The 13,382-nt window shown below is 36.0% G+C and overlaps 1 protein-coding gene across 1 annotated transcript in view; it reads left to right on the top strand.

The window, feature by feature from the left end:
* Positions 1-949: 949 nt before the first annotated feature.
* Positions 950-13,382, top strand: part of MAPK13 (mitogen-activated protein kinase 13) — a 32,749-nt gene continuing 20,316 nt past the window's right edge. The window contains exons 1-4 of the mRNA XM_083359743.1: positions 950-1,234; positions 4,808-4,937; positions 6,776-6,834; positions 11,321-11,429. Of these exons, the coding sequence (XP_083215869.1) occupies positions 1,116-1,234; positions 4,808-4,937; positions 6,776-6,834; positions 11,321-11,429 (417 nt within the window). The 5' untranslated portion in view covers positions 950-1,115. The remainder of the gene's footprint in view (positions 1,235-4,807; positions 4,938-6,775; positions 6,835-11,320; positions 11,430-13,382) is intronic.

Genomic DNA, 13,382 nt, shown 5'->3' with positions numbered 1-13,382 from the left:
GGAAAGTAATACCCAGTCAGCTGCCCTTTAGATCACGGCTGTCCACCTCTTACAAGACAACACACTTCTCTTAAACTAAAAGTATTGTGTACAGCCCATTCAATTATTCCAAATAGACTTATAAATTTCATATATCTCAACTTCCAATCAGATGATCTACAGCTATCATATACTATCTTACAAAATTTTCTTTACAAAATTTGCCTCACTAATATGCAAAAAGTAACATGTCTTGGACATACATGGAATTTATTTCGGTCTGAAGGACAACCAAAAAAAAAGCCCATTTTATTTAAAAATATTTCTGTTCTGCATTGTTTTGACCTCAAATATAGATATATTACTATCAGAATTCACATTTTAACAACATTGTAGTAATATCTTTTTACAAAACATATTTTGAATTATAAAATAATATAGTTTTAAGCCTTAGCAAAGTTTTTATTTTTTTAAAGAAACCTTTCTAAAATAATCCATGTTGCAAAAAACTCTTTTTTTGCCTTTAAACTTACAACATTCCTCATCGTATCTGTCACTGCAATACATTAAAACTGCTCTATGTTTGTTTTGGATGTTCTTTCTTACAGAAGGAGGACGTGGGATTAACAAATGAAATGCTAATCAGATGAATGAAGATTAAATTGCATTATTTGTATTTTATACTTTGATAAGTTTAGTAAAATTATTAAAGGATTTTTTTAAAAAAAATATATCCAAAGAATAAAAGGAAGCTACAGTGTGTCTTTACTCATTTACACTGCAAGTTTAGTAAGACTTCAGAAAAGTATCGGTAGTAGCAGTAAAACTGTATTAGGCAGGCATGGCTGCTACTTCTATTACTATAAAACCTACCTTTGACACAGAAAAGGTGAGTCCTTTGAAAGTACCTGCGAGAGGAGTGTCTAATTTGAAACTTGACACCTTCTTCCTGAGCTGATGTGTGGGCAGAAGGAGGCGGGCTATACGTCTCATCGTATACACTCATTGTTCACAAGACAGTAGACAAAGAAATCTTCAGTTGACTTTCGTAAGAGAAGTTGTGGTAAAATCTGGATTGGCCCTGAGTTTCTTTGGAGCTTGGTGTACTGGAGTGTTCTACTCCGGGCACAGAGGAGATGAACTTTACCAGGCGAAAAGGCTTCTTCAGGCAAGAAGTAAACAAGACAATTTGGGAACTTCCTAGACGATATACTGCTATCATCCCTGTAGGATCTGGTGCTTATGGCTCTGTCTGGTGAGTGGCTCTCTAGATCTCAGGGCTTTGGCAAAGCGGGAAATGGGGATGGATATGGATATATAGGATCCTGGATTTTGAGGAGGAACAACAGGGAATCACTTCATTTGACTCTGGTGAATATACATTTGCATTCTGGAAAAGAAATTTGGTTTCCTTCCGGCCACAGTTTTCAACGTCATTCTAAGCGTCAGTTGATCAGATATTGAAAGGTATCTGAGTATGGAAACCTTGTGAGCTGCCAATTGTCCTTTTTCTGCAAGGCCCCTTGTGTTACAATTATTTGGTATCTTGACCTTTTAGACAGGGTGAAGCGCAAATACCATGCTGTGCTGTTTGTTTGCAGTTGGAAGGAAAACAGTCCAGATATTGCTGGCATGACAAATTAATAAGGCGCATCTTCTAGCACCATTTGATTTTCAACTAATGGTTATGTGCCATCAAGTCACTTTTGATTCCTAGTGACCAAATAGCTAAATTATTTCCAATACTCTAGTATAAAAACTCTCTAGGAACACCAGCAAATTACTAATTTTCCTTAGTAATAGAGATCAGCTTAAACCTTCCGGTTTCCACACTAGAGTTTTTCAACTTAGTTGGACTTGGATTATATATTTGGCATATAGAAAGTAAATATAGCAATGCTTGGAATGATGTCTTTTTTCACAAAACATTTATAGCCAGAGAAAAAGAATATTAATCTGCCAAAGATTTGCAGTATGACAATGCTGTACTGTATTGTTGTATGCAAAAGACTTTCCAGATGTGTACTTCTGAGATATGTTAGGGTAATACCCACAATTCTCATATAGGCTAGTCAAGGTGTTATAGGGCCTGGGATGAGTGTTGAGATGAACAAAGAAGGTGATATGGAAGAAGGAAGGGCCTCTCCTTTTGTACTTCCCAACACTAATTGAGTCCAACAGTCCCAGCTTCTGCTATCAGAAAAGTCTTGTTTACATTAAACTATTCTTTCTGAACTACCTGCTCTGCTTCGGTTAAAGTGCAGTGATTTTTACAGCTCATAGGTTCATGGGCTGAAATGCCTGGAGCAGACATGCTGTAATAGTCAGAGCCTGTGAGTCAATGCTTCTGTCACATAGAATATATTTGTGGGGTGGGGTGATTTTGTTTCTTTATATTATGCTGGCTTCTGAGTGAGATGTATCTAAAGTTAAAATTTACATCCATGATTTTTGCAGAGCGATAGAAATTTCCACATGACAGCCTAGTAGTTATTGGAAATGTTAATTGTGTATTGACTTATCCTGAGTAATGTGAAATATAATATTTTGTAGCTACAGGCAGAGCCTAGAGGATTTAAGGCATTTAAATAGTTTGTTTATAGCCATTCCTTTGTGTTTACGATCAAGTGAATAAAAAGGACAATCATTTATTTTGGATCTTTAACTGAGTTTAAACTCTTGGATGTATATCTCTTCCTCAGAATCAAATGAATAAATGCCAAGTAACACTGCCAAACATTAAATTAAAATATAATAATGTTGGAGGGAATTCCTTTGGGGTAAGACCCTAATGCTTTTTCTCAGGACCAAGGAAGCTGTCCTTCCCACATAGATCCAGTCTTGCATGAGAACCAATGAATGAAACATGACAGGTCCATTGAGTGGCTACCTGCTTTAGTATTGGTCAGCAAATACTATATTACAGCAGATACAAAACTGCTGTATTCATTTTTCCTTGTTTCTTTTGAAAAATGAAATAAGTGCTTTATGGCCTGTAAAAAGTGTATTCCCTTTCCACTGAATACTGTCAAAAATCTATCAACAATAATAGCAGTAAAGATAAACATTATTTCTAATTAAAACAGAAATAAATCCAGATTACAGGAGAGTTTTAAATCAAATGATTAAATTAATAATTAAATAATAATATCATTATTATTTAATTAAAACCAATCTAAGTGCTGTATTCAGAAGATACACAACTGCCCATCATGTTATTCCACTTTTAGGTAAGAAATGTTATAAACATTATAGGTAAGAAAATTCAGTCAAAGAGTGAGAACCAGTGAGTAAAAAAATAAAGGCAAGAAATTAAAAGAGAAGGAAATCTAAATATAATTAAGGTTATCATAATATACTATAGCTCTCCACCCTTTTCTGTCTTTGAACATTGTCTTTAATCTCTTTTTCCACTATATCCATACATAAGTCCATACATTGTCTTTTGTTCTCTAAGATTCTTTTTCAGGATCTTATCAACTTTATCTAATTACAACATTTTCTCTGCTCACATACTCTTCCTTGATTTAGAATTATTTTTCCATATGCATTCATTCCTCATTTGACAAAACTGTCTGAGCGTACATGATTTTTACAGATCATTTAATTTTGTACTCAATTTATGTTAATTAAGCCACCCATTCATTCTTGAACCTACCTCTATCTCTTCTTGCTTTGTGATCTCTTCTTCAGTAACTCATTCCTACCTCATTCACCTTCATTGACATTCCTTTCTAATGGTAAGGATGTTGGTAGTCAGTTGAGGCACATTTTGTCCAGTATCTCACAAGCACAATCAAAACTCAGTTTTACTTCAAGAATTCTCACACTATTCTATGCAAGCCAAGATCTCTAATCTAGAGACTAATTTCCAATACTGCTGTCCATATCCCTTCCTGTTCTTCTTCTTTCCACCTGTACAGAGAGGAGGCAATTATTTATTCATTTTTAAGTGAATATTAATACTAAGTGCTAAGAAATTATAGTTCAACATTTTAAAATCTCTCCTTGAACTTTTTGATTGGTGATGTTACAAAGTGTCCTGAGAGATGGAAGAGTTTTTGAAAGTTACAATTTTTGATATTGAATTTGTGTCCCGTTATTTGAGAAGGCTATGGTTCCCAAACCTAATATCTGCAATTCTCCAGATTGCAATACACTAATGCTGGCAGAGAATTATAGTAATTCCAAATTTTCTAGAAGGCATCAGTTGAGAAGAACTAGTAGAGAGCCTCCATTTTGCTTATAACCTATAATACATGTAGAAAGAAGTTTTTATAGGTACACTGTATGCACCCAGAAATAAGTGTCTGTGTAGATATGCTCCCCAGGTAACACAAGATCCAATTTAGATAGACTTAGCTTTATACAAATGTTTCTATAAGCCATATCTAAAATGCATAAAAGTGCATTTTCATGTGTAATGCAAATTAGTAGATCTTGTAGATGAATTCCAGATCTACCCAAAAACTAGATAATGCAGTTTTCCAGAACAGAATGGTTAAATAAATCAGGCAGTGTCTGCAGTCTTTGGTTCTTCACCATGTAAAAATGCAATGGCAAACATATTTACCACTATGTGTTATGAACAAAGCCTTAAGTTTATATGGAAGTGTCCTTATGCATATTGATATATACAGAAATTCAGTGAATTTTCATCCAAATACTGCAGCAGTACAGATAAAGCTACAGTCCTAGTTATGCTTACTATACCATAAACTTCAATGAATAAAAGGTCTCTTACATATAAATATGGTTAGGATTTCACAGATCAGCGTAATGCTTCCACGTAATTTCTTTCTGAATGTTTTTCTCTTATTTGCCATAGTTCTGCAATAGATAAGAAAACAGGAGACAAAGTAGCTATCAAGAAGCTCTGTCGGCCATTCCAGTCTGAGATTTTTGCCAAACGAGCCTATCGTGAGCTCACGCTGCTAAAGCACATGCAGCATGAAAATGTGAGTAACTACTCTGCGTATGTTTGCTTGTACCCAATTGTGTCTTTCACAAATAACAATTGAACAGAAGATAGAGCTGAAGTTTCATTTAATATCATCATTTCTATCTTCACCTGAGTTGATAGTCAAGGCAAAAATCCAAATAAATAGCAAAATATGCATGCCCAGAAGAGTAACAGCTTGCAGTAACAGCTTCTATAAAATGACCTGCATCTGATGGATAGATCTCATTAATTCAAGTTGCTATATTGACTCAAAAGTTATAAATCACTGCCATACTACGTAAGTTTGGATCATCAGTTAACTATACTTGCAAAGATGGAAGACAACCAGCCAGACAAGTTCTAATATTTCCTTTTTCAACCTGATTGAGTTTGAGATATGTTGGATGCTTTGGAATTCTGCAAATTGTAGCCCCAGTACATCTGAGGCTAAACTCAGATGTAATAAACATACTGTCCAGTGGATGAAAAGAGGGATAAGTTTATAATACTCATTTTCAATAACAAGCATCATTTGTCATGACTTTAACATAGCTGGATGCCCTGGTCTGTCTACTGATAATTGTATTTCAGTTTTTACTGAAATTTAAGAACCACATAATTGGTTGGATAAATTATACTTGGCAAAATGTAATTATCTACAACATGCTGTGAATAATTCAGATACTCCCAAGCAGCTCCAGACAGTGGTGGGATTCAGCCAGTTTGCACCAGTTTGGCAGAACCGGTAGCTAATATTTTGTTGCCCAGGCCCAGAATGGACTTCCGGAAGTGGCATCCACACAGAGAACCGGTTGTTCACATATTTGAATCCCACCACTGGCTCCAGAGTGTAAAAACAAGCCTGCTTTGCACTCTGCTGAGGGGTTCCTAAGGTCCTGATAGTGATAGTTACTTCTTAATCCATTTTCCTTCATCCCTCCACCCCAATTTTCTAGCAATAGTGGACTTACAGTACTGTATACAGGCTAGGCATTGCAGTTACTGCCTGATACAGGTACTGAATTTCTGTACTTCAGGTTTAATGCTACCGCCTGATTTGTGGTTTGGGTAGAAATCTGGTCCTTTCATACTATGCATTCATTAAGCGACAGGTTTTTTTAAAAAAAAATTAACTAAGCTCTGTACCAGCTAATACAGCACAAGTTTTATCAATTGCTATCTTTCTGTAGGGCAAGTGTAAGGTAGCCAGAACTGGCTGTAAATGATATCTAAGAAATTCCACTCATGGCACCTTCTTTCCTGTGACTCTCACTCTGATTTATTTTATGTAAGTAAGTCCAAGGCACATGATTGTGGCAAGGACAGACGTGACACATCCTTGTTACGTGACATCTTTTTGACATTAGTCTAGTGTGTTGGAATCTCCTATTCTTTTCATGAACTAGATAGGAAGACTGCAACATCATTTTGCATGACACTCTGTTAATGGGAAAGTCTTTCTTTTCTAAATTCAGTAGTCTTTTAGGAATGGGAATTCAGTCTGAGTTCTAATAAGAATAAAATATATGCAAACATATATGTTGGCAGTTTTCTATAATTCTTATTTTCTCAGCTATAGTGGTGTCAGCTGTGGTGCAGTATGCTCTAATTAATTTATAAAATATTGGTGCATCCAGAATTTGAAACATACATTCTGTATAACTATCCCTGGATTTATTCCCTGGTCTTGGAGCTTCCTATGAGAACATCACAAAATATAAGACTTCCCCTCTCCCAGCCCATTGCTCAGAAAGGCCTCAAGTTGCCAATTAACATGGCTTGGTTTTTATCATGTTAGATAGATATGTTCTTGTATACTGTGTAAGATAACATTCCAAGTCTACCTCTCTGCAGGTTATTGGATTACTTGATGTCTTCACTTCAGCTACTTCATTTGATGGATTCCAGGACTTGTAAGTTTGCATTTTCTACCATACGATGTTCTATAGCTCTAGTGCAGAATTATAATGGAATAACAGAGTGGGAAGGGACCTTAGTGGTCTTCTAATCCAACATCCTGCTCAAGCAGAAGACCCTGTACCATTTCAGACAAATGATTATTCAATCTCCTCTTTAAAATTTCCAGTGTGGAGCACCCACAACTTCTGGAGGCAAGTCATTCCACTGATTAATTGTTCTATCAGGAAATTTCTAGGTTGGTTCTCTCCTTAATTAGTTTCCATCCACTACTTCTTGTCCTGCTTTCAAGTGGTTTGAAGAATAGGTTGAGCCTCTCTAAAAGAATTGCTTTTAAAGCTCGGTCCATTAATCATTTTCTCTCAAAATCTGTTATTTTCAAACATGGGTCTATACAGGTTCTGTCACTAAGTTTAGCAATAAATAAATAAATAGCTATATATGGCATAGGGCCTGGATACTTGAGGGACCACATGTCTCACATAGCATCTGTCTAGCTAATTCAATCCTGCAATCTTGATATGCTCCAGATTCCTTCAATTGAGCAATGTCATCTATTGAAGCCCTGAAAGCATGTTTTCTCTGTAGCAGTCACTGTCCTCTGAATGACGTTCCTTCCAAGTTCCAGATGGCTCCTATCCCACTATGGTTTTAAAAAATTATGAAGAACTGGCTCTTTTTCCAGGCCTTTGGTTAGGAAAAGTAATACCTCTCACTTCACTGTCTTTGTCATTGTTATCTTTATCTTTCATGTTTTAGTGATCTTATTGCAATGTCATATGATTGTGAATTGTTGATATTTGGGTGGTATGCAGGTTTAATAAGTTATGGCTGGTCATATAGTCAGCCAGAAGTTTAGATTGGAGTTGGCATTTTTATTCACCTATTGAGTCCTTCCCAAGAACCTGGAATAGGCAGATGTTGTTTGTTCACAGGGTATAAGCTGTTCCAAGTAAAGTTACCTTTTGCAATTGAGTGATGATGATTTTGTCAGTGCCAATTGTCTTCAATTGGTGCTCCAGATCTTTTGGGAATGTACTCAAGGTGTGACTTTTGCTGCAGTTGTACTATTTCTTTCGGAAATGTTTGTATTTAGTGGTTTTCTCTTCTGCTGTCTCCAGGTACTACTACATCCACTATCTAGACATTGTTTTGTCTTTCTTATCAACAAGGTGTTGTGTGGCAGGGGTTGGTCTGCTTGAATTCTAAAGTCTCAGAGTCTGCTTGAATTCTAAAGTCCCAGAGCACTTCAATTAATTCAATTTCTATTATTTCATCTATTTTGTGATGCCACCAGTTTTTGCTTGCAAGTAGATGGAATTTCTTGCAGATATTCCAGTGCACCATTGTTACTTCTTTGTCATGCCATTCTTTGTAGTCAGACTGTGTGATTTTCTTGCAGCAGCTAATTAGGGGTTCCACTGTTTTTTCAGTTTATATTATTATTATGGTTGGCTCACAGTCAGCCAGATGTTTATGCTGGTTTGACATTTTTATCCATTTATTAAGTCCAACCTGGAATAGGCAGATGTCGTTGTCTGATGGTGTTAATGATATTGTCACAGGATGTAAGCTGCTTCAAGTAAAGCTGCCTTTTGCAATTGACTGAGAGCAATTTTGACAATGCTGATGTTGTTCAAGTGGTGCTCCAGTTGTTTTGGGATTGCATCCAAGGTCGCTACTACTATTGGAACCATTTTTGTTTTCTTTTGCCACAGTGATCTAATTGCAGGTCTTTGTATTTTGTAATGTTCTCCCATTCTTTCTCTTCTTTTCTGCTATCTCCGGGTATTGCGATGTCCATTATCCAGATTTTTTTCTCTTTTTTATCAATAAGTGTTAAGTCTGTGGTGTTATATGGCATATGCTTGTCTGAAGTCCCAGAATACTTCAGTTTCTTCATTTTTCTAACAAGAAACATGACAAAGTGGCAACAATGATGCTTTGGAATATCTGCAAGAAATGCCATTTATCTGCAAGCAAGAACTACAGAATAGGCAAAATGCTCATTATTATCATATACACAAAAATATGAAATCACAACTGCTAGTTCTTTAGTTGTTATGTATCGATGTAGTGCGTGTGTGGATAAAAGCAGTGTGGCTTTTTGCAATTGACAGATGGAAAATTTGTCAGTACATAGTTTATTATTGCTGTTATTATTGTAAAGTAGACATTAATTTTTGCACACAATTTAGCATCCTGGAAATTCTGTCTTTAATTGTTGCTTTTAAATTACAAACTTTCTGGGGCCAATCTAATGAAATAATTGCTATCCATAATCAGATGTCCTGTCTTTTTACATTTTTAAAAAATTATTCCCATTGGTTCCAACTTCCCCAATGAAGAAATGGTATTTTCACCCTGCCATGCATTTTTTTCAAATGGAGCTTTGATGACAGAGATTTACATTTGAAAAATGAATGACATAGGAGGAGAATATGCTCTTTGCCAGAATTGGAATCTCGTAACGAGCTTTTATCCTTGTAATGTTTTAATATTTAATATTTATACAAAAAATGCCTGCTGAGAGCAATCTGTGTCACACAAAAACCAATCAGGAATTTAAACACAATCTGTATTATGGGACCTGCAATATTTAATAAAATCTGAGGTGATTGATTGAGGTGATATTTATAATATGTTCATTAATTAATCATAAAAACATAATTGGAAGAGACATTAGAGGTCGTCTCATGAAACTTGCTTGATGCATGATTTAAAATACAAATCTTACACTGTGCTGACACAATCTAACTTCTACATAAATGCCTTTAATAGAAACCACTGCATATCAGGGCAACAACTAGCATTTACATTTCAAGGCAGTTGATTTTTCCATAAGCGGTAACTTAGGATGTTAACTTAGGATGTGCTTTCTTGTAATTTTATACATCTGTCCTTTTTATATTCTTTGAAGGAACAATGAATACTAAACAATTGTTCAAAGTCTAAACTAATCACATAAATTTAAAAGTAAAACAAATATCAGCAGCACTAAGGCAAAATATGAATATATAATATTCAAATACATGTAAAAATGGGCTACTCATTTTTAAAAAGTCTTTATGCAAAACAACAAACACATAGTTATATATTTAATGTGCGTTGGTTTTAAAAGCTGCAGAGTACAACTTGTGAATACAATATTTTTAAAATTTTGCTGTTGTTTTCTGATATTCTTGCCTGTTCGATTTCCAGACATGGGTCTAGCGTTCTTCTGAAATTGATGGAAGTGGGGCACAGAGTGAAATTGGAAGTTTTAATTAGTAATTGGTTTTAATTAATAAAGGAGAACGACACTGCTATCAACAGAGCTTTCAGATACAGACAAAATAATGAAGAAGTAGTCAAAATAGAACTCATTCCCCATGTCCCTGTAATGGAAACAATAACATATAGAACTAAACAAAGATACTTATTGACAGAAGACCCATAATGCACCCAAACTTGACAGAACTAGCAAAATCCAACCTGTTCCCCAGATTAAGTCAACCTTCTCTGCAGCACTGAGCAGCAATCTTGTTTTTGAATAATAAGTTTAGTGTTCTTTCAAAAGGGCACTAAGCCTATCTTTATAAGAAGTCTGCATAACATCTGACAAATACTTCAGGAAGTGCCGATCTGGAATGTAGGCAAGTATCTCTGTGGAAGCTATGTCTCTCGTGCTTACTGCAGTCCAAATTGAAATGACTGTGGAGGGCAGTCCCCATGATTAGAGGGTGAGAGGATGCCCATAGCAGCTTAGAGCATCCACTAGAAGATGGGCAAGTTCCAAATCCTGACCATCACCCATATCATCAATGAAACGTGCTAGATTGTGTCCAGAGCAAGAACTGTGTCAGGACACCACTTTAAGTTGAAACAGTTCAGTTTAAGATTACTTTAAGCTGCCATAGCTGTGGGCTTGGGATATAAAAGCAATACCATAAGGAAATGTTCGTGCCATGGTTTGTACCATAGTTAAGGGTTTCAAAGACACTTACCCCTATGTAATTGGTAACTACATAAGAAGTCAGTGCAAATCAACTGCCCCTCAGCTTCCAGTCAATAGCTAGTTTATCTGGTAGTCCTTTGTGTTGTATGCATTGTATCAGACACAGGGCCAGAAATGGAAAAGCATAGATTAAATGAATCTGAAAAGCCAGCAGTGTGAGTCTCACATCAACTAAACTATTAAATTAACAATAGACTTATCTAAGATAATAAAAGTAGTGGTTTCAGAGAAGTTCAGATGATTTTGTCATGGACTGAAGTATAAAGATTAAGTTGGAATAACACTGTTTGCTACAGTATTTTATTTAATGATCTAGTATTCCCATTCCTGGTTCTAAATTATAGCCATGCACTCTTATTTTCAGAAGTGGAATTTTATAAAATCAGTACGTGTCTTGGCATGAATTAGCTACTATTTCTAGTGAACTATATAACCATATTATAACTTACATTTTGCCCTGATACTTCCTTTTTAAATATTTTTAGTTACCTGGTGATGCCATACATGCAAACAGATTTACAAAAGATAATGGGACACCAATTCAGTGAAGAAAAGATTCAGTATCTGATCTACCAGGTTTTGAAAGGCTTGAAGGTAAGTAACTTCAGAAAAATTCAGAACAGAGATTTCTGCCAGCTTTTCCAAAAGATCTCATTTTTTAAGTAACTTTGTAGTGACAACATCTTTTAATAGATTCTGAACATAGAATCATAGCATTGAAAGGAGTGAGAGGAAACTTAGAGATAATAAAGTCTATCTCTCTGCCTAGTTTATGGATCTACTCAGTGGTGGGATTCAAATACGTGAACAACCAGTTCTCTGTGTGGATGCTACTTCTGGAAGTCCATTCTGGGCCTGGGCAACAAAAAATTAGCTACCGGTTCTGCTGAACTGGTGCGAACTGGCTGAATCCCACCACTGGATCCACTACTTTAGTATCCCTGACAAGAGCCATCTAGCTGCTATTAAAGACCTCCAATCAAGCAGCATGTGGATTGATGAAAAGACTCTTACTGTATCCTTTTCTTGTTAACTTATATCATTTTTTCTTGTCTTCTGGAACAACTCTAGATAATTCTGCCCTGTCTTCCCTACAATAGCTCTTCAAATATTGTGACAGCTTCACTATCATATTTCTCTCCAAACTTCTTCTCAAGCTAAAGACATCCAGCACCAGCTGTTTCTCATCTATTTTGCTATCCAAGTCATCTTATGGTCTTGGTTGCAATTTTGTGACTAACCTCTTAAAATGTGATAGTCAGAACTATTCAAGGTGCAGTGAAACCAATGCAAAATAGAGAGGAATGATTTTCTTGTTTTGACATGCTACATCTGTTGGTGTGGCTTTTCTTTTTGGCAGATGCCTTTTAGCTCATAATTATTTTATAATAAATCCACCAAGACATACAGATTGTTTTCCATGTCCTGATGTGGAATACGGTCTGCTATTAGTTATAACCAATCCTTTGGTTTTTCCTACATGATTGAAAGATTTTACATCTGTCCCAGTTGAAATTAATTGTGCTGGTTTCTGCCCATTTTCTCAACTTTTCAAGACGCTATGGAATCTTGATATTGTCCTCTAAGGCATGTGCTATCTCCTCATACATTTGCTATCTACAAATGTGATAATTACTTTTTTCTAATCTTTCATTCTAGACAGTAATAAATATGTTGAATAACACAGGGTTTAACCCAGGTGATATGCCACTTGACACTTTCCCTCAACACAACACACAGACACCCTTTGTGTCTGTCAGAACTTTGATAGCTGCCTTACCTGAAAGTGATTTTTCCTAAACGTGGATCTCTCCAAGTTCTCTTTAGGAAGCTTTATTAAAATAAAAGCAGATGTGGTGAAAGAATTCCAGCCAATTTCCTACAATGCACCCCTGCAATAATTCCTTCCAGCCTGATAGTGGCATGATGGCACTCATTGTGATTGTACACGCTCTGTTTCCATCTAAAAACAGCATAAGGCAGTCAACTTTGTGCCATTTTCTCTATTAAGGTCTTTTTTTTTATTAAAGAGTTTTACAAAAACAAAATTTTACAAAATATCCCCAAATCCCTCCCACCCCTATTAAGGTCTTATGACAAGCCTTGCCTAGTGGTTTGCTGAGCTCAAGGTACACTCCCGCAGTCAAATAAGCTAGCTACTTTGTCCAAAAAGATCAACTTAATTTGACATTTCTTCTTGAGGAATGCTTGCTGGCTTCTGCCAAGTAATTTATGTTTTTTTTTTAAATTCTCCCTAACCAATTCTTTAATAATCTGTTGCAGAGTTTTGTCATGTGTCAATTACAGGCATACTGGTTGGTGATTCTGGTCCTTCCCTCCCCCCACTGCCCCCCATTCCTATATGAAGATCAGAACAACATTTGCCCTTCTCCATTCTCCATAATTTCTCAAAGATCACAGAAAAGGGCTTGGGGGTAACATCTGCAAACTCTTTCAAGATTTTCAGATGCATCTGGTCTGACCTGGCAATTTAAACATGTTCACAGAAGTCACATGCTCCCTAACAGATTGCCACTCCTCCCTAGA

This window comes from Vipera ursinii, assembly GCF_947247035.1.
Source record: "Vipera ursinii genome assembly, chromosome: 3".
Classification (NCBI taxonomy): domain Eukaryota; kingdom Metazoa; phylum Chordata; class Lepidosauria; order Squamata; family Viperidae; genus Vipera; species Vipera ursinii.
The sequence above is the reverse complement of the archived record's forward strand: the minus strand, read 5'-3'. Positions and strand labels throughout refer to the sequence as shown.